Raw genomic sequence first — 23,524 nt, 5'->3', positions numbered from 1 at the left:
TTGAAATTAGGTCATTTAAAGGTTCATACATATTTGACCAAATGTGACCTTGAAAGTGGGTCAAGGCCATTCAAATGAAAAAGCTTGATAGCTTTTATCCAAGCATGCTACTGGCCAAATTGGTTATTCAAAAGAAATTGTTTAAAGATTTCAAACATATTCGACCCCTGTGAACTTAAATATAAGTCAAGGTCATTCATTGAAACAAACTTGGTAGCCCTTCATCCTAGTATGCTACTGGCCAGATATCAACATTCCTGGCCTTACTTATGATTATTATCATCTTGGGCCTTTTGGTTATTCAAAATAAGCTACTGGCCAAATATCATCATCTGTAGCATTTTGGTTATTCAGTGACGCCGGATGGACGGCATAAGCTCACTTGGCCCTTCGGTGAGCTAAAAAAAAATCCTTTATGCATAATAATGCGCGTACAATGCGTTCCTGTATATTATTATTGGGGCTGGCATTTTTACCGAAAATTGATCCATTAACCCCTAAAACATGTAAAGCTACAATGAACATGTTATTTTAGGTCCAAATATGTCTGTAACAATGTGAAAGGCAACCAATTCACTTTTGGTTTTGGTGTTGAGCTTACGCCCAATCAAGGTTGTTTGGTTTTCTCCCCTGATTGAGAACCAACGTCATTAAAATTGTTACTTATTGTCCTTTTATAATGTATAGCATGACGTTCATCTTCAACTGATAAGCAGTAAGGACAGGCTAGCTTGTTATCAATAAAATGTGGCTATGTGTAGTGTCACCATGTCCAGATTATGACATTTCAGACAGATGACACTTCAAAATTGTCCTTGATTGCACCATCACCCATGGACTGCATATGACCTTTGCTGATGTGATGATGTAAGAACCCAACCAATAAGATGTTGTCACAGCCCTTACCTCCAATTCCTTAGTAAGTAAGAAATCAACTTGGTCAAGAACAGTTTTGTCAAATTCCTTACCAATAATTTCTTTGATAAGTTTGAGTCTTATAAATGTAAAATTACTATTTCAAACACGTTTGTGATGTGATAGTATTTAATTAAGAAGTTTATTTTTAGGTGCTTTATACCAATAGGTAATTATACTATGTACACACGATACTAACAAATGATAATAACATAGGATTAAAAACAACTAGCGTTACAATGCACGCAGAATTACAAACCTTATTTTGATAGTCAGACACAAAATAATTCTTACAAAAAAAGCAAGTCATACCAAATATTTGAAATCATGATGTGTCAGATATGCATGTGCAATGAGGATACAGAGCCATACATCAAAATCCATCGGCCTTACAATCAATCACTTCAAATGTATCCATAAAATGCCAACCATAACGTATTGTTCATATGTGTTTACTTTATATTTCAATATCAAAGACAGTGTAAGTATGCTTTAGTAGACTAGTGTAACTGACAGTGGTATGATGCAGTGTAAGGATGCTCTAGTAGTCTAATGTAACTGACAGTTGTATGATGCAGTGTAAGTTTGCTCTAGTAGACTAGTGTACATAACAGTGGTATGATGCAGGGTAGTATGCGTAAGGAGACCAGTGTAACTTTACAGCGGTATGGTGCAGTGTAAGTATGCTTTAGTAGACATATTTCAATATCAAAGACAGTGTAAGTATGCTTTAGTTGGTATGATGCAGTGTAAGGATGCTTTAGGAGACTAGTGTAACTTACAGTGGTATGATGCAGTGTAAGTATGCTTAAGTAGACCAGTGTAACTTTACAGTGGTATGGTGCAGTGTAAGTATGCTCTGGTAGACAGTGTAACTGACAGTGGTATGATGCAGTGTAAGTATGCTTTAGTAGACTAGTGTAACTGACAGTGGTATGATGCAGTGCAAGTATGCTCTAGTAGACTAGTGTAACTGACAGTGTTATGATGCAGTGTAAGTATGCTTTAGTAGACCAGCGTAAATTTACAGTGGTATGGTGCAGTGTAAGTATGCTCTAGTAGACTAGTGTAACTGATAGTGGTATGATGCAGTGTAAGTAGGCTTTAGTAGACTAGTGTAACTGACAGTGATATGATGCAGTGTAAGCATGCTTTAGTAGACTAGTGTAACTTACAGTGGAATGATGCAGTGTAAGTATGCTTTAGTAGACTAGTGTAACTGACAGTGATATGATGCAGTGTAAGCATGCTTTAGTAGACTAGTGTAACTTACAGTGGAATGATGCAGTGTAAGTATGCTTTAGTAGACTAGTGTAACTGACAGTGATATGATGCAGTGTAAGTATGCTTTAGTAGACTAGTGTAACTGACAGTGGTATGATGCAGTGTAAGTAGGCTCTAGTAGACTAGGGTAACTTACAGTGTGGTATGATGCAGTGTAAGTATGCTTTAGTAGACCAGTGTAACTTTACAGTGGTATGGTGCAGTGTAAGTATGCTCTAGTAGACTAGTGTAACTGACAGTGGTATGATGCAGTGTAAGTAGGCTTTAGTAGACTAGTGTAACTGACAGTGATATGATGCAGTGTAAGTATGCTTTAGTAGACTAGTGTAACTGACAGTGGTATGATGCAGTGTAAGTATGCTCTAGTAGACTATTGTAACTGACAGTGGTATGATGCAGTCTAAGTATGCTTTAGTAGACTAGTGTAACTTACAGTGGTATGATGCAGTTTAAGTATGCTCTAGTAGACTCGGGTAACCTACAGTGGTATGATGCAGTGTAAGTATGCTCTAGTAGAATAGTGTAACTGACAGTGGTATGATGCAGTCTAAGTATGCTTTAGTAGACTAGTGTAACCTACAGTGGTATGATGCAGTATAAGTCTGCTTTAGTAGACTAGTATAACTGACAGTGATATGATGCAGTATAAGTATGCTTTAGTAGTCTAGTGTAACTTACAGTGGTATGATGCAGTGTAAGTATGCTTTAGTAGACTAGTGTAACCTACAGTGGTATGGTACAGTATAAGTATGCTTTAGTAGACTAGTGTAACCTACAGTGGTATGATGCAGTGTAAGTATGCTTTAGTAGTCTAGTGTAACTTACAGTGGCATGATGCAGTGTAAGTATGCTTTAGTAGACTAGTGTAACTGACAGTGTAATGATGCAGTGTCATTAGTGTATCTTAGGTTCATCTTATATATTTATAACTATACCTTTTGTTATTAATAAAAACTGGGAATCACCGAAGTGTGATATTTATCAAATTGTACAAACCACATGGAATAATAATAAAAACAATTATTAAAAAAGATATAGCACCAATGGATGTTTTCTTGCCTACCGTACAGGTATATTGTGTATCTGCATTTTTGACAGTGCTGGACAATTTGGTCTAGCCCTCGAGTCAAAACAGTTGGCACATGATCTAAGTTAGTTCCCCGGATTCAGTTGTCGGGTAGAACATTTCTCACCTAACTAGGGATTCCTAAGGTACTAATTCTTATTGTATTATAGCTTACATCAACATCGAGGATATAGAAATATTCAACAATATCACTTTTTTCAAAAAATATAAGGCAACAGTCCTGATCTCCTAGTCTCCTGTTCACTTATTTGGTTGACAACTCAACTTGTTCATCCCTTTTCCAACCAAATCGAGGTCCACGCTATCCTCTCCTGCTACATCAGCAGGTTCTGTCGCTGACTATTTCTTGTCAGTGGAGGACGTAAACAAAGCGTGTGGATCTGAAACTTATAACAGGGTTCCAACTGATCATATCAACATTATATATATTACGTTAAAGTAAGTGCTTATGTATTTAATTCTGTCATATTTTCATTAAAAATAAGTGTATACATATTTAATTAAACTGTATATTAAATTAATAGGAGAGCAATATAAAATTAATCATGCTATATTCAATCAGTCATCCATGAAGACACATTATAGCTCTTCCTATTCAAAGGTTGGAATAGTTCATTATGAAATTTCAGGGGTGAATGAGTTATGTAGTAGCATTTTTATTTAGATTCAAACGTGATAAACTACTTTTTGGGGTTTATTAGAAGTTTTACATTACTGCAATATACAGGGTTATATGGAGACGTCGATAAAGAGCCTACCAAACTGGACTTGGTGCAGCACTTTATAATAGCATTTATCACCAGTCATTTCCATGGCGCACAGCTGGACACTAGTGACCACCTCACGTCCAAAGAAATTATCAACCCTGTCCTCATAAAGAGAGCGTTCCATATGCTCACCTAAAAAGACAAAATGAATGGATACAGATGAGTCAGGAGTATTGTAATTGACAAGATAACAAGAGGCCCACAGTGCCTGTATCGCTCACCTGGATAATAAAGCAACCATGGGAAATTATTCTTATTACATAAAATTCCTCCAATGGTTCAGAAGTAGAAGGATTTTAAAGATTTAAACCTCAAATTCCCTTATTGGGCCCTGCAACTCTGCACCAAGAGGGGCCACACCATCGGTTTATACAAAATTTAGTCCCCTTAGCCCAGGGATGCTCCAGGCTAAAGTTGGATGAAAACCCTCAAATGATACGGAGGAAGATGGATTTTGAAGACTTAAACCTCAAATTCCCCTATTAGGTCCCGCAACTCTGCACCCAGAGAGGCTACACCATCCATTTATACAAAAGTTAGTCCCCTTTGCCAAAGGATACTCCAGGTCAAATGTGGATAAAATCCCTCCAATAGTACAGGAGAAGGAATTAAACAATTTTAACATGAAATTCCCCCTTTTGAGGCCGCCGCTCTGCATCCAGAGAGGCCAAAGTGCAGAGGGGCCACACCTAATGCTTATATGAAATAAAGTCGCTTTGCGATGCTCCAGGCCGATTTGGACACAATTCCTCCAATGGTACAGAAGGAGAAAGATTTTAAAGATTTAAAACTCAAATTCCCCTATTGAGCCCCGCCCCTCTGCATCCAGAGAGGCCACACCCATCATTTATACAAAATTTAGTCCCCTTGGACCAGTGATGCTCTTGAGTAAATTAGGATAAAATCCCTTTATCCCTATGCTTGAAGAAGGCATTTCAAGATTTTACCTCTATTTTCCCTATTGGGCCCCACCCCTCTGCCCCTAGGGGGGCCACACCCATCATTTATACAAAATTGAGTCCCCTTGCAAGAAAGATGCTCTAGAACTAATTTGGATAAAATAACTTCATCCATATGGTAAAAGAAGGATTTCAAAGCTTTTACCTCTATTTCCCCTATTTGGTCATGCCCCTCTGCCCCCAGGGGGTCCAAACTCACTGTTTATATAAAATTTAGTCCCCTTGTGTCAAGAATGTTCCAGACCAAATTGAGATGAAATCCCTTAATCCTTATGGTAGAAGAAGGATTTTAAAGGTTTTACCTCTATTATCCCTATTTGGCCCCTTACCTCTGTCCCCAGGGGGCCCAAACCCCCTTTTGCCAAAGGATGTTTTAGACCAAATTTGGATAAAATCAATTTACCTGTATTTCCCTATTCGGCCCAACCCCTCTGCCCCCAGGGGGACCACACCAACTGTTTATAGAAAATTTAGCCCCCTTGGCCCAAGGATCCTTAGACTAAACTTGGATACAATCCCTTTATCCCTACGGTAGAAGAAGGATTTTAAAGGTTTTACCTCTATTTTCCCTATTGGGCCTGCCCCTCTGCCCCCAGGAGGGCCACATCCACCACTTATACAAAATTGAATGCCCTTGGCCTAAGCGTGCTCCAGACCAAATTTAGTCAAAATCTATTGGGCCGTTCAGTAATGTTTTAAAGGAAAAGTTGACAGACGGACGACGGACGGAGGGGCGCCATGGCATAAGCTCACCGGTCCTTTTGACTAGGTGAGCTAAACATGATTGATGTTTTTTTGGAGTATTTTTTTTTTCATTTTTCTGCTTTTATATCAAAATAAGAATTAACAACTTACCTTTACCGATGGTCAGATGTGGATTGAAGTCAGGCCTTGAATCTGTGGTATAAATACCATACTCTCCAAAGGAATCCTGCACAACACCTGATAAGAAGGAAAATATGATAACATAGCAATATATGTACGAATATAAAACAACAGAATAACGTAGTGTCCACAAACCATCATTTGAACTAAAAATTGATAAAACGAAGGCAAATATGAACAGTGTGACTCTTGAAAAAATACAAGGAAAATAACACCAGTGAGCATTTTCACAAACAAGAGGCCCATGGGCCTTAACGGTCACCTGATATATTTATACAGAGAGTTGATTTTGTTTTTAACATGAACAAAAATATTATTCAAAGGGACAAAAAAATAAAAAATAAAAACTTATTCAATATCTAGCATACAGATTTAAGACTAAAAAGTATTTGAAGCTAGCACCTCTGATTCTAACCAAGGAAAATGAAGGAATTTTAGCACACTGACTCCTTTGGGTCCCACGCTACAGCCCTTGGGAGTAGGTCTGACTCATAATTTTCAAAGTATCAAACTGTTAACTTCGGGTTATAATTCCAATCAAGTTATTAACATGTAATATTCAAAGTATCATTTGTCATTATATACCGTAATAAATTTTGCCCCCCCCCCCCTCCTGCCCCAGGGGGTAAACGTGAGACCCTAGGGTCATAAACCTTAAGACCCTTTCATCTATGAAGAGTGTTTGATTCTACCATACTTGGCTCTTTAAGAAGAATATTTTTGAAATTTCAGTCAATTCAACCCTTTTTGGCGGGGGGTCAGTCAGGGCTCATATGTGCATACCATCAAACTGCTACCTAATACTGATAATACTAACCTAAATTGAATTACTCCCATTGGAAATTAAACAAATGTTGGTCCAAAATGTGATTTCCCTATGTAAACTATAGTAAAGTTTACCCCTTCCCAGGGGAAATGTGAGACCCAAGGGTCATGAAATTCACAATTTTGGTAAAGCACCTTTATACCCTTCCATCTATGAAGAGTATTTGATTCTACCATATCTGGGTATTGAGAAGAAGATTTTTGAAATTTTAGTCAATTTGACCCTTTTTGGCCCCACCCATTAGCACCGGGGGGTCAGTCAGGGCTCATATGTGAATACTATCAAACTGCTACATAATACTGATAATGCTAACCTAAATTGAATTTCTTCCAATGGAAATTAAACAATTGTTGGTCCTAAATGTGATTTCCCGATATAAACTATAGTAAAGTTTACCCCCTCCCCAGGGGGAAACGTTGATCCCAGGGTCAAGAAATTCAACTAAATTTACAAAGGTGTTTCATTAGGGTCCGTGTTAGTTTTATTGACATACGGTAACGACAAAATTGAATTTATTAATAGATGCATAAGTAGTAAGTATGCTTGATTTGACGGTCCTTGATTTATTACTTATTATTTAAATATGATCAGTGTATTGTGAAATTCACATACAAACTATTCCTCAATCAGGAAATCTCAGTATCGTAAACACAGCATATAGTCTTAGGGAAGTCAGGCAAATTAATCATTCATATGAATACGCTTGCATCAATATGCCGACCTGCACCAGTACAGAAGAAGATTTTACTGAAATGTCTATAAATAAACAATGCTTTATACAAGCCTGAATGACGTCACGCAGCAACATTGTGAGGTCATCACGCCTTCCGTGGTTTTGCTCACTAATTTTCAAGGAATGTCAATGTTTATATGTTTTTATTTTGTATTCTGATGTAACACAAGTCGTACTGATACATGTACAAGCAACTCAAATCCTGCGAGTGTATCAATGATTAACATTGAAATAGTCAGTTATTTTCAGTAAAAGAGTGATTAATGCTGTTTAGGTTTGATAGCTGGGGTCGGTTGAGATGAGGTCAATGTACATGCATTTCAATGATTGAGACTTAGTAAATCCGAACTTCCAATTTCACATGCACCTTTTTATACAAATTAAACTATTTTTTCTTTTCCCCTAAGCATGCTTCAGACCACATTTGGTTTAAATCCCTTCATTTGTAACGAGGGGAAATCTTTTTCTCTATTTCCCCTATTGTGCCCACCCATCTGCCCTAAAAAAAAGGGGGCCCACACACCTCAGTTAATACAAAATTGATTCTTTTGTCCATAAGCATGCTTAAGACTGCATTTGGTTTAAATCCCTTCACTTGTACAGTAGGAGGTAAAACATCCTGTATTTCCCCTATTGGGTCCGCCCATCTACCACGACCATGAAACTGCCATTAATTAGTGTTAAGCTATGGTATTTTCAATTTGTTTGTAGTAGCACCAACACAGGTCACAGAGCATGCTTTACTATGTTCTTGTAGCATGATAAATACAATGTTTCTAAAGAAATATGGACGTAGTATTTATAAAAGTGTGTTAGAATAAGGATAGTGCATTGTTTTCCGAGTCTATACTATCGGTCTCAAGTTCAAACCAGATTTCATGTTCTATTCGTCAGTATGTTAGACACTCAAAACGACACGCTATCCCCTTATTAGTATTCAAAATACCATCATTGATTGAAAGTTACAAATTAGTATTTAAAACAATCATATTTATAATTCTGCTGCAGGCTCCTCTATACACATCACCCATATGCAGATGAAGCCCCCACAAAAATCAAACTGCTGGCAAATAAAGTTCCGTTTCTCTTTACAACTCGATCAATATCTTTTTTATATACATTTTTAAGAGTATTATAAATCATTTTAATTAAGGGTTTAAACAGTTTTTGGGGTGTCAAAGTTTTGTTTAATAAAAGAACAAATCGCCTCGCTACGTTCGGCAGTGATATTTAATCATAGTGGAATTTGTTCAACGGAACAGCTTTTAATGGGCAAAAATGGTATATTAAAAAGAGAGAGAGAGAGTGTGTGTGTGAAATAGAAATAAACATCACATTTAATTAAACAAGAGGCCCAATGGGCCTGTATCGCTCACCTGGTATTAATCTCACACTTGTAATCTAAAACGTGGACTAATAAACAGGTACAGGCAAAATATCTGTGTTCGATTCATTTTAATCAATTAAATGATTTAAACATATGATGCCTGTGACTTTGAAAGTCGAACAAGGACATTAAGTTGAACCGAGTTTATAGCCTTCTGTCCAAGCATGCTTCTGGCTAAATATCATTACCCTGGACCTTTTGAATATTCAGAACAAGTCATATAAAGATTTAAACATATTTGTTCCCTGTGACCTCGAATATGAGCGAAGGTCATTCATTTGAACAAACTTGGTAGCTCTTTATCCCAACATCTGACTGGCAAAATATCCTAACCCTAGGCCTCTTTAATTGGTGATTCAGAAGAAGTTGTTTAAATGTTTTAAACATGTTTGACCCATGTGACCTTGAAATGGGTAAAGGTCATTTGTTTGAATAAACTTGGTAGCGCTTCATCCCAGCTTCTAACTGGCAAAATATCCTAACCTTAGGCCTCTTGGTAATTCAGAAGAAGTTGTTTAAATGTTTTAAACTTTTTTGACCCCTGTGACCTTGAAAATGGCCGAAGGTCATTTGTTTGAACAAACTTTGTAGCCCTTCATCCCAGCTTCTTACTGGCAAAATATCCTAACCCTAGGCCTCTTGGTTATTCAAAAGAAGACGTTTGAAGATTTTAAGACATTTGACCCCTGTGACCTTGAAAGTGGGTCAATATGATTCATTTGAACAAAATTGGTAGCCCTTCATCCATGCATGCTACAGGCCCAATATCAGTACCCTGGGCCTTTTGGTTATTAAAAAGAAGTTGTTTGGAGATTTTAAGACATTTGACCTCTGTGACCTTGAAAGTGGGTAAAGGTCATTCATTTGAACAAACTTTGTAGCACTTCAATCATGCATACTACAGGCCCAATATCAGTACCCTGGGCCTTTCGGTTGTTGAGAAGAAGTAGTTTTAATGGAAAAGTTGATGACAGACGGACGGACGACGGACGCCGCACCACGGCATAAGCTCACTTGCCCTTCGGACAGGTGAGCTAATGATAAGCCATATAACAAAATAAACCTGAGCCAGATGTATCCCAAGAGTGGCTACGCTCTTTGTGCTATCAAATATTTTCAACAAGAGGCCCAGAGGGCCTGTATCGCTCACCTGGATAATAAAGTAACCATGGGAAATTATTCTTATTACATTAAATCCCTTCAATTGTACAGAAGTCCCATTCGCCTAAGGATGCTCCAGACCAAATTATGATAAAATCCCTTAATCCCTTTGGCAGAAGAAGGATTGTAAAGATTTCACCTCTATTTCCCCATTTGGCCCAACCTCTCTGCCCCCAGGGGGGCCACAACCATCGTTTATACAAAACAGAGTCCCCTTGGCCCAAGGATGATCCAGGTTAAATTGGTAAAAAAATCCCTTGGTCCCTATGGTAAAAGAAGGATTTTAAAGGTTTCACCTCTATTTCCCCTATTTGGCCCCACCTCTCTGCCCCCAGGGGGGCCACAACCATCGTTTATACAAAATAGAGTCCCCTTGGCCCAAGGATGCTCCAGACCAAATTAGGATAAAATCCCTTTATCCCTACGGTAGAAGAAGGATTTCAAAGTTTTTTTCCTGTATTTTCCCTATTGGGCACCGCAACTCTGCCCCCAGGGGGTCCAAACCAACCGTTTATACAAAATTTAGTCCCCTTTACCCAAGGATGATCCAGGTTAAATTGGGAGAAAACCCTTAATCCCTATGGTAGAAGAAGGATTTTAGAGGTTTCACCTCTATTTCCCCTTCGGGCAGGTAAGCTAAAAATTAAAGGATCTGCCTCCGCTTAAAAATATAGACAATAAGTGATTTTGTGTCTTTATTTATTTGTATTTCTCTAGCTTCTTGACCCCTTTCGTAAAATCGTGGATCCACGCCTGTTGTGCCCCCTCTAACTGTAAATCCCGTTACCAGACGAAAAAGCTTCCTTCTTCACGTTCGTTAAACCGGTAGCATGTGTAACGCTTGCACAAACTAAGCAAATATCGTTGTTAGGGAGGATTTTTCTCGTAAGTCAAATCGTAAGTGCGCTCGTCAACAAAAATCTCAAGAATTGTCTTATGAATATTTTTTTACTTACGACTACTTTCGTGAAACTGACTTAAGAGTTCTCTTACGATAATCGTAACTCAAAATCTTACGACAAATCGAACAAAATTGGTATCCCTTTATTCCAGCATGTTACTGGCCAAATATCATCACCCTAGGCCTCTTTGTTATTTAGAAGAAGTTGTTAAAAGATGCTAATAATTTGACCCCTCAGACCTTAAAAATGATTGAAGGTCATCCATTTGAACAAATTTTGTAGCCCTTTATTCCATCATGCTACTGGCCAAATATCATCATCCTAGGTCATTTGGTTACAGAGATGAAGTGAATTAAAAAGTTGACGCCGTACGGATGGCGGACGCCGAACCACACCATGAGCTCAAAACAAGTCGGTCAGAAGAGAGGCACCGTTTGTTTAACAGTCTTCTTGAAAAGCTTGCCACCAAAATTATATACAAATTATTGTTAACCAGGAACTAAAATCGTTCTCACAATTGCATCCTAAGTATATTTCGTTTTGGTCTATTTTCTTCACAAAACATCTTCATAATAATTTTCAACCATATATTAATATAGCTTCAAAATAGTAACGTTTATTTGAGAAGCATAGTTAACTTTCACCGGGTATGAGAGAATTGGATAGTCAAAAATTCAAATAACTTATTAATATACATTTTAGAATGTATACAAACAAGTTTTTCTTTAAAAATTAGTGATTTGCATGACTAATATGTATCGCAGTGCATTCTTTTTCAAAATTTCTTAAATTAAGTGTAAATTTTGTATTAATTACCATGAACATGTTGGAGAATGTCCTCGGGGGTTTCATCTGCAGCATGTATTTTAGCAAATACCACTCTATTGTTGAAGTTCCCCATCTCTGCAATGTCTAACACTATTGGCTTGTTCCTGCACCCTGATTGTAGTCTTGATGCACAGAAATGTAATGCATCCTTTGCTCTAAAAGAAATAGCTTTATCTAATTTTCAACAAATTATTTTGATTGCAATATAAATTAAATTGATAATAAACTCATACTATTAACTCATAATTCATATAAACTGCATATCATGAAACTTGCATCAGACTTGCATGACCACCTTCCTCCCAAATAGGAATAGAATGTATACACTTTGATGTTTTGATATTGTAAGAACTACTAATAATTTGTAAGAGAAAGTTTATATCCCACTAAAAGTGGAAATGACAAGAATTTTGCAAGTTACACTAATTTAACCAACTACAGCAAGATGTGGAAGATATCTATATGAGAACAATAAACAACTCGTGAAGTGAGTTGGAACTCAAAATAAATGAAAATTAAATCTTTTCAGATATACCTAACTAATATTCTTTATATCCACGAATTAAAGATCCCTTTTTAACCTTGCACTGGAGTAATCTTGACACATGTTAAGGCTTATAAAAAGAGGTCCATTGAACCTGTATTGCTCACCTGGTTTTATATATAAGTCATTACAACTGAATGCATTAGTACATCTTTATATGAAATTTCCTCAAAACCAGACAAGATATATGTTCTAACCCAACTGGGACCACAATATATGACTTTCAACTAATCAGGGGCCTCCATCGAGTTGCCATGTTAACAGATTTGATATAAGTTATATGTCATATTACAGGGTGTAATTAGACAATACTTTAATTTACATTCAACTATAAGCTTTTATAAACCTAGAAACCATTTTTTTACAATTTATGAAAACTACACCATAGAATATGATAATCTAGCTGTACCATTTCTTAGGACCGCAGGGGTCCAATCTACCTCATTCAATTACGAAATGTTTGTTCTTCCTCACTACTATTTTTGACCAAATTCTGTACAATCCACTCAGGCAATTAGGGGGTATTAGCGTCTTAAAGCAAAATATTAGATTATTTTACTCTTTGGGGTCCGGTCTTCTTAGCCCTAGGGATCGAACCAGCCTCATTTATTTAGGAAATGATTGGCCTCCCCCAATGGAGTTTCAGAGCCAACTTGGTTGAAATCCTCTCTGGGGTTTAGGAGGAGAGGCGTTTTAAAGCAAATTTAGCTAAGTTCCCCTTCAGGGCCTCACCCTTTGTCTCAGGGGTCGAACCAACCTCATTTATTTAAGAAGTGATTGCCCTCCCCTAGTGATGCTTCAGACTAAATTTGGTTGAAATCTTCTTTGGTGTTTAGGAGGGGATATGTTTTAAAGAAAAAGTTGACGACGGATGACGACGGACGCTGCGCCACGGCATAAGCTCACTATGGGTCCGAAGGACCAGGTGAGCTAATTTCTTATGTTCAGAGAGAAAATTTCGACATACTTCAATGTATCAAAATAAATGAATGTGACATTTCGGTTAATATAATATTTACCTATAAGCCTGTATAAGCAGTACTTAACATACTTCAGTTAGGTCTAAAACATTAGACCAAACTTTATATTATGGCAATGTTATTACATTGTATATGGAAAGTGTGGATTCTCTCTACCAGAAACCTCCCATCTCCCCCAAACCCACCACAAATACCCATTAAAACTGAAATAAGATAAAAGTGCGAATCTTTTTATGCTCTCAACTGAAATCAATAATAAAAATATAACTACTTATAATATAAAGTAATAAATTTCCCAAATTAAGCTGTCGAATGTTATACATATCTTGGTACCTATCCTTAAACAATGAACACCCATTATCTTTCTTGTAAACATTTCCCTGTGTACATTTCTCAATGGTAACAAACTCAGCATTCGAACGATAAATAGTATTAAGAGGAATTTATGTTACCTATATTTTCAACCTCTTGCAAACAATAGTCAAAATCACTACAAGTAGGTAACATCTGTTTAGGTAACATTTGTTTAGTGTAACATCTGTTTAGGTAACATCTGGTAACGTCTGTTTAGGTAACATCTGGTAACATCTGTTTAGGTAACATCTGTTTAGGTAACATCTGGTAACATCTGTTTAGGTAACACCTGTTAGGGTAACATCTGTTAGGGTAACATCTGTTTAGGTAACACCTGTTTAGGTAACATCTGTTTAGGTAACATCTGGTAACATCTGTTTAGGTAACACCTGTTAGGGTAACATCTGTTAGGGTAACATCTGTTAGGGTAACATCTGTTTAGGTAACACCTGTTTAGGTAACATCTGTTAGGGTAACATCTGTTAGGGTAACATCTGTTTGAAAATCTAGTTTGTCGATTCAGGAAGCCAAACAAAGTAAATAATTTTACTGCTCCATATAGCCATTTAACTCAATCACCCCTGAAATTTCGTAATGAACTATTCCAACCTTTGAATTGGAAGGGTTCAAATGTGTCTTCAGGGGTGAATGAGTTGATCTATTTAAGACTCATCAGTGGCAATCAAGGTAAAATGAATGAAAAGACACATACATATATGAATTTAACCACCTCCTCAATCCCCCAATATATTACAAGTATTACCATTCTTTCAGTATAATATAACTAACTCACCAACATAAAACAGTTACTACTATAATGATTTATCAATAATGCACTTAAATGAGAGGTCTCTTCGGAACAAGGTTGGTCTTATAGATACTGAATTCACTGACTATGACATCCTATGTATTACTGAAATTCACCTGAATAATGAAATAACTGAATCTGATTTGCAAATTAAATCACATCCCAACTCATATCGTAGAGACAATCACAACACGGTGGTGGTATTATGATATATACTAAAAACAACCTCTTAATAAATCATAGAACTGATCTTGAAACTGAAGACATAGAACTTGTCATCCTAGAAATTAACACTTCTAACAAAAAATTACTTCTCTGCTGCCTTTATAGACCTCCTAATACAAAAATAGATTACTGAAATAAACTTGATAACATTTTGGATAATATTTCTAATACTAATCTTAATATCATTATCACTGGTGACATAAATGTTGACCATATAACAATGAAACCTAATTCACATCTTGCAAGATTAATTACTAAATATCACTTAAAAAAACTTAATACAATCACCAACACGCGTTACAAACACTACTGCTACCTTACTTGATGTATTTACTACTATTAATGTTAACATTTTTAACTCAACACAAGTACTTTCCCCTCTCTGTAGTGATCACTGCCCCATTCTTGCTAACATTTGTTTTAAATCACTAAAAAATAAACCATTCAAGAAACCTATATATAAATTCAATGGAGCTGATTGGGATGCTATTAATAATGAACTGCTTAGTAATGATTGGGATTCCATAGTTAATAACACTACTAGCATTAATGAAATATATTCTACTGTTATAAACAAAATAAACTCTGCTACTAACTCCCATATACCTCATAAAACAATTACTGTCCATCCTGATGACAAACCTTGGATGACTGGTGAAATTCGGCATAAATTAAGATATCAGAATAGATTACATAGAATAGCTAAAAATAAAAACAGGGAAAAAGATTGGGCAAAATTAAGAACTTGTCACAATGACATTATAAAAATTATTCGGCAATCCAAAGAAAATTACTTTAAGAAACTTCAAAATTATCTTGCTGACAAAACAGTGCATCCAAGAAAATGGTGGCAGATAGCAAATTCTATAGGAAAAATGACTAACACTAGCACTAATTCTTATCCTCTAAAATCTAACAATAAAATATTAATCCATCCACAAGATAAAGCTGAAGCATTAAATATATTACTGACACTAACTTACCTGACTTACCTCCCTTATGTCCATTTGAACTTTCTAATATTAACATAACTGAACAAGATATAACTGACCAATTTGACATTTTTAATAAAAACAAACCAGCTGGTCCTGATGGTATTTTACCTATGATTGTAAAGAAAATTTCTTCTTCTTTAATATACCCACTCAAACTATTATTTAATAGAACTTTATCTATTGGAGTAATACCTGATGTACTAAAAACGGCTAATGTTACTGCTCTCTATAAAGGTAAAGGAGATATCAGTGATCTCAATAATTATAGACCTATTGCTATTACATCTATTTTTTTCAAAATGTTAGAAAAAAATATTTTTAAATAAACGTTTAATTATATTTTAAGTGACAATAAGTTAAGTGTACATCAGTCAGGATTTCAACCCAAAGACTCCACTACTAATCAACTAGCTGATATCTATAATACTATAAGTAGTAATTTAGACCAAGGTAAAGATTTGCGCTTTGTTTTTGTGACATAAGTAAAGCATTTGATCGTGTATGGCATTTGGGCCTATTATATAAACTAAAAACATATGGTATTAAAGGTAAATTATATGATTGGTTTAAAGCTTACTTACCTGACAGAAAACAAAGGGTTATCTTTGCAGGTTATAAATCTAGTACCAAACCTATTTCTACAGGGGTTCCTCAAGGATCTGTCCTTGGTCCTTTCCTCTTTCTTCTTTTTATTAATGATATTACTAACAATGTAAACTCTCATATAAAACTCTTTGCAGATGATACCTCTCTCTATGTAATAGTAAATAATAACAATGACCTTACAACACCTACTAACATTCTTAATGATGATCTCGAAACAATCTCTGAATGGTCAAAGCAATGGCAGATCCTATTCAATCCGAATAAGACTGTAGCTATTAACTTCTCTCGTAGACACATTTACAATAATCCTCAACTGCTATTTAACTATACTCCAATTGCACAACATGAACACCATACTCACTTAGGACTAACATTTAACAGTAAAGGGACATGGGCAGATCACATTTCAAATATTTATAAAAAAGCTAACTCTAGACTAAGTATTCTTAGAATTTTAAAAACTACAGTTGATAGGAATACATTAAAAACATTATATGTCTCTTGTATAAGACCTGTGTTAGAATATCCTGATATAGTATGGGATAATTGTACCAAATCTGAATCAGATCTTTTAGAATCAGTTCAACTAGAAGCTATGCGTTTAATTACTGGCCTCAGACGAGGTACATCTCATCACATTCTGTATACTGAAACACAACTCGAAACATTACACACACGAAGACAAAACCATAAACTAACATTAATGTATAAGATTCTTAATAATTACACTCCAACTCATCTCGATAATATCATTCAACCATTTCTAAATGTAAATAGTAACTATACCTTCAGAAATAACAGATTCTTTAATATACCCCAGACAATAACTACTATTTATATGAATAGCTTCTTCCCTTCTACAATGGTTAAATGGAATACACTTGATAGCACCATACGAGACTATCTCAATTTCATCTTTTAAAAAGAAACGGGTTTTTTTTTTTTTAATACATCTGTCTCAGAAACTTTTATTAACTGTGTTCCGAGGAAACTTAACATCATTTTATGTCAGCTAAGAAATTTTAAAAGTGAGCTTAACTTTGATAAGTTACAAGACCATCTGATTGATGATGCTTCCTGTGTATGTGGTGCACAGAGGGAAGATCTAATACATTTTTTCTTTCAATGTCCTCTGTATTCAAATATTAGGCATCATATTACCACTATTTTTAATTTATTAGGATATCTAAATCTGCACTGTTTATTATATGGTATTAGTAATGCATCCAACCAATTAAATAAAACTATTCTTATACATGTTGACTTTGATATTAAATCATCAAAACGTTTCGTTACTTATACGTGCTAGATAAATTCCAAATAAATATTCATGTATTGTTATCATTATTATTATTACTCAGGCAAGTTTTGTCCCTTAAATAATGAGTATTAGAAATAAGCTGGTGTGGGTGTGCATGTGTGTGAGAGAAAAACGAATTGCAACATTTTATATATTTAAGCATTGTTGTACATAGCTACCGGAAATAGAAGAAGACTGATATAGGCAAAGCCTGTTGTCTAATTCTTTTGTCAATACTGTTCTAATATCTTCTTTAATGTTAACTTATATGTTTGTTTTATATATGTATTGTCAATAAAATACTTTTGAAATTGAAAAAACTAAAACAGTTACCTCTGTTTTTCATGGTCGCTGGTCAAACTCATAACCATCAATGTGATGTGAGCTTTGTGCACAGATGTCATGGCATTAATGATGGAAGGTTTCTTCGACGCCATGGACTTTTGTGTTTCTTCCATCTCTTTCAATATCTGAAACATACCCGGTTATAGTATTGAACATATACCGGGCTTAAATCAGTTCTTATAACAAGAGGCCCAAGGGCCTTAGCAGTCACCCGAGTCATACCATAGGTACTGGTAGCTTTATTTTATTGTTTAGATGTGATGTGAAAATCAGTATGTAAACTAAGTGAAATACAATGCTTGTCATGTCATCAAAGGATAAGAATTTTAAAATATTGGTTAATGTTCCCTTTGGGGCCCCGCCCTAGCCCTTGGGGATGGGGCAGGAATTCCATATATATATATATATATACTCCACATACCCTCATCCACCAAAGATGAGTGACCAAGTTTAAATAATTTTCTGCTGAAAATGGATAAAATATACCCAAAAGTGTTATTTCCCTATATAAACTATAGTAAACTTTACCCCCTCCCCAAGGGGGAACGGATGGCTCAGGGGTCCTGGAATTGACAATTTCAATAAAAGTCCCGATGATCTTTCTATCCATGCCCTGAAATTGACTGTCTTGAGAAAAAGATTTTTGAAATATTGGTAAATTTTCCCTTTGGGGCCCGCCCTGGCCCATAGGGTTGGGGTAGTAATCCCAATTTTACATTTTAAAACCATCTTCCTCCAAGAATAATTCTCACCAAGTAAAAATAATTTCCCACAGAAAGTTGTCAAAATATACCCAAAAGTGTTATTTCCCTATATAAACTAGTAAAGTTTACGCCTCCCCAAGGGAGAACGGATAGCTCGGAGGTCCTGAAATTTACAACTTAAATAAAGCCTCTGATGATCTTTCTTTTTATGCACTGAAAATGAATGTAGTACCTCTGAGTCTGGAGAAGAAGAAATCCCAACTTTACAATTTTGTAGCCTCATCTACCAAGGATGATTCTGACCAAGTTTGAAAAAAACCCATCCACTGATTCTTGAGAATAAGTTGAAAATGTGAAAAGTTTACGCACGACGGACGACGGACAACGCACGACGGACGGAAAGAGATTAGAATAGGTCACTTGAGCAAAGCTCAGGTGACCTAAAAAACCAACAAGAGAATACCGAAGTGGCAACCAAGTCAGTTGAACACAAAATCAACAAGAGGCCCAATGGGCCTGAATCGCTCAACTGGTATTAATCTCACACTTGTAATCTTAAAAGTGGACTAAAATACAGCTACAGGCAGAATATCAGTGTTTGATTCATAAGAACCTAATAAAAGATTTAAACACATGACGCCTTTGTCCTTGAATGTCGAACAAGGACATTAGGTTGAACAGAGTTTTAAGTCTTCGAACCAAGCATGCTTTTGGCAAAATATCATTACCCTGGACCTTTTGGTAATACAAAACAAGTCATTTAAGATTTAAACATATATTGACCACTTTGACCTTGAATATGGGCGAAGGTCATTCATTTTGACAAAATTGGTAGCCCTTCATCCCAGCCTGTTAATGATCAAATTTCATCACCCTTGGCCTTTGGCTAATTAAGAAGAAGTCGTTTAAAAGTTTTAAACATATTTGACCCCAGTGACCTTGAATATAAGTAAAGATCATTCATTTGAATAAACTTGGTTGCCCTTTATCCCAGCATGCTACTCGCCAAATATCATCATCCTAGGACTTTCGGTTATTGAGAAGAAGTTGTTTAAAGGTTTTAAACATATTTGACCCCTGTGACCTTGAAAGTAAGTAAAGGTCATTCATTTGAACAAACTTGGTAGCCCTTCATCCTGGCATGTTACTGGCCAAATATCATTATCCTAGGCTTCTTAGCTATTCAGAAGAAGTTGTTTAAATATTTGTTAAGACAATTGACCCATGTGACCTTGAAAATAGACGAAGGTCATTCATTTTGACAAAATTGGTAGCCTTTCATCCCAGCCTGTTAATGACCAAATATCATCACCCTTGGCCTTTGGCTAATTTAGAAGAAGTTGTTTAAAGGTTTTAAACATATTTGACCTCTGTGACCTTGAAAGTAAGTAAAGGTCATTCATTTGAATTAACTTGGTTGCCCTTTATCCCAGCATGCTACTGGCCAAATATCATCATCCTAGGACTTTCGGTTATTGAGAAGAAGTTGTTTAAATATTTGTTAAGACAATTGACCCATGTGACCTTGAAAATGGACGAAGATCATTCATCACATCATGCTACTGGCCAAATATCTTAACCCTATGCCTCTTGGTTATTCAGAAGAAGTTGTTTAAAGGTTTTTAACATATTTGACCCCTGTGACCTTGAATATAAGTCAAGGTAATTCATTTGAACAAACTAGGCAGCCCTTCATTCCAGCATGCTACTGGCCAAATACCTTAACCCTATGCCTCTTAGTTATTCAGAAGAAGTTGCTTAAAGGTTTTAAACATATTTCACAATTGTGACCTTGAATTTTTGTCAAGGTCATTCATTTGAACAAACTTGGTATACCTTCATCCCAGCATGCTACTGGCCAAATATCATTATCCTAAGCCTCTTGGTTATTCAGAAGAAGTTGTTTAAAGTAAAATATTGACGCCGGACGACAGACGACGGACGCCGGACGCTGCACCATGGTATAAGCTCACTTGGCCCTTCGGGCCAGGTGAGCTAATAAAACTAGGACAAAGTATCTAAAAAAGGAAAAAATGCACATAGCTTCCATTGAAAAAGTTCAAGGAGAATAAAAATACGTGTTCCAGATGGGTAAGCTTATTTTCCTTCATTTCCCACCACGAACACAATAGTTCAAAACCATGTAATGTAACATCTTCAAAGCCAGGACCGATATAGTGACTACAAAACAACAAGTCACACTAATAAGTATACCCATATTAGGAATATGAATATCTTTATTAATTTTGGTGGAAATTGTTAAGATTAGAAAAAGGACAGAAAAATGGTGAAATACATAAGAAAATGCATGTTTGTGCTAATATGTGAATATATATACTCAAGACTACCAGTAATTATACCCTGAACTGCAAGCGTGAAATTTATGGGATTTTTTTTTCTTTTTTAAATATTACAGTGGTATCGTAAGCTACATTTTTTGTATTTGATATTTAAATCATTAGAGCCACCAACTATGTGTGGTTTGAAATGTACCTTGAGCCAATGGTTGTGCCTTGTTCTGAGAGGCGTAGCTGATATTTTGTCACTACCAAAGACCACTTCAGATTAATTTGGAAAGATATTGTGATTGCACAAAATAATAAATTTAGGAGAAAAGATCTGCAATGTTGAGTTCTTTAAATCATGATGTCATGTCTATGGTCTTATTTTGACTTCAAAAGAAACTCAGTATTCTGTAACTCGTTTGTGAATAAATGGGGGCCGTTCGTTTTTATCTTTTTACATATTTTCCCTGTCTGGAAAATTTGCTACGGACCACTATATTTCTGGATCATTTTAAATACCTTTGTATTTGTTATTCGAAATGCTACAAAATGGTCTGGCTTATTCCAAGAACGCCTTGGCCTTGTTGAGGAGCTACGGTCTCGCCACATCTCTGAAAAGGAGGATACAATTTCAAGATATAGATCTACACACAATAAAAATAGGTATATTTTGGTACAAAATAGTTAATTGGAGTCTTAGTGCACAGACAAGGAATTATATGGATCCTTGAGTTCAAGTTCAAGGGCCCTACCTGGTGAGTAAGTACATGTATCCACTTTGGAATGAGCTGTGCTCAAGACCAGGGTAAGGTTCCTATTGGCTGGTTAGAGTACTCACTCCTCCTTCATCTGTGTACTTGATTATGACTGGCTGTATAAAATGTTTGGTACAGTCTTACATCTAGTGATTACAGTGTTCTGATAATTTGTCAGTCATCTTTTAAACTTTTTAAATTACTACTACAAAACATGTTGAAATCCATATTCCCTATCATTCTTCACATCTCATTCATATCACCAAGATTAGTAGCCTTTATCTCTATATACCATTAGAATAGGAATAGAACTATAATAAAGGGAAACTAGGAGGATCAAACATTAGTGGTACAACGTATTACACAGTGTTTTTTCCTCATGCCCCACCACCTCACACTTTATGATAAATAATTTGAAACACTAAATAAGGGGGGTTTGTATACCTGCTGCGTCAGACTATACAAACTACCTTAAAAATGTAAAGATCAGTCCCAATAAGTAGGTAGATTTTTACTTTCTTATCACCATCTTTTAATTAGAACAATAAGTTAATAACTTAAACATTTCAGTAGGATTTTTGCCTTCATAGATAGAAGTAAGTAGTAACTTATTTATACAACCTCACACTCAGAACCACTGCTAATGGTTAGCAAAGAAAAAATAGCCCAGACATGAATGTATAAATTCTGTCTTATTTGTCTTAATTGTTCATTTCAGACCATTATATAGAAAACGCCTAGGTAGGATCGAAAGTTAGAACGGAAAATTAAGGGGGTGTTTTCAAAGAGGGCTGAGGTTCGAGCACACTTCAGAATATTTTCGATCCCATTGACAGGCGCGTAGCTACCATGTAAGCCAATAAGCCCGGGCTTGCACATGATTTTGACAAGTATAGGTTTTCATGACATTATTTTTTCTTGCTGATACTATAAAGTGGAGTTTAAGTTTTGAATATATAGTATACATATGTAATTCCTCAGATATGATACAGTGTTAATAGTTAGTACAAAAATGTATGAAGTTTAGAAATGTCCATTGCATTAATGGACAGTTCCAGGCGGAACTAAACTGCTCGATTGAGTAAATTGAGAAACTCACGCCTGGCGCAAACGACTCCGAGTATGGCACAGTGGACACAGACAATCAATGTGGTTTTTTTTATGAAAATATCAATTTGGGGCACGTTCGGCCCCTTTTGCCGGGGCACATTCGGCCACCCCGAATGCAACTGTTATTGTGCCAAGTGACGTCACTATTGATAACGTCACCCAATTGACCACAAAAATAATATTTTTACGTCGCAAAAATTAAGTATTTTTTTCTTTGTATTCACTGATTTGTTCTGGACTTATTTTCCAACAGAATTGAATGAAATTCCATACACTTATTAGTAAATTGTCTTCTCTATCCTTCATGCCATACTTGCCCTGGTAGGGGCCGGATTTACCTCAGGGCGGGGCTCGTCCGGCCCCCAACTCTCTCGACCTAAAAAGTCCAATAATTCCCAAAATATGGTCTTGTTTACGATTTGGTTATTAGTTTATGAAAGACAATACATTTCTTTTCTAAATGACATATATAAATATGCATTTCAACAGTAAAGTACATGCCTTTTATAACGTCTTGAAAAAAGAAAAGGGGCCGTGTTTGCCCCGGTCCCCCCTACACATGTATTATACATGTGTAGGGGAGACCGGGGCAAGTTTTCCAAAGCTTTCGAAAGTCACTTTTCAGTACATATATGAAAACAGTTCTTAAATAGTTAAAATCCAAAGAACATAAACCAAACACTGTCCAAAAATTAGGATTGTTGAGTTCCCAAAAATATGCATATTTCCCGGAGCCAAAATTTGGTTGACATACCAGGTCCGTGTGACCTTGACCTTTT

The 23,524-nt window shown here is 36.0% G+C and overlaps 1 protein-coding gene across 1 annotated transcript; it reads right to left on the bottom strand.

The window, feature by feature from the left end:
- Positions 1–1,981: 1,981 nt before the first annotated feature.
- LOC110466113 lies at positions 1,982–23,524 on the bottom strand. Its single transcript, XM_021522440.1, has 7 exons — positions 23,500–23,524; positions 21,400–21,491; positions 17,880–18,016; positions 11,723–11,889; positions 5,868–5,954; positions 4,045–4,185; positions 1,982–3,672 (listed from the first exon to the last, which is right to left on the bottom strand). The coding sequence occupies exons 2-7, from the start codon at positions 21,487–21,489 to the stop codon at positions 3,626–3,628; spliced, it is 669 nt and encodes a 222-aa protein (XP_021378115.1). The 5' UTR covers positions 21,490–21,491; positions 23,500–23,524; the 3' UTR covers positions 1,982–3,625.

The sequence above is a fragment of the Mizuhopecten yessoensis genome, unplaced genomic scaffold (genome assembly GCF_002113885.1).
Source record: "Mizuhopecten yessoensis strain PY_sf001 unplaced genomic scaffold, ASM211388v2 scaffold11117, whole genome shotgun sequence".
Classification (NCBI taxonomy): Eukaryota; Metazoa; Mollusca; class Bivalvia; order Pectinida; family Pectinidae; genus Mizuhopecten; species Mizuhopecten yessoensis.
Note: the sequence above shows the minus strand (reverse complement) of the source record. Positions and strands in the feature narration are given on the sequence as shown.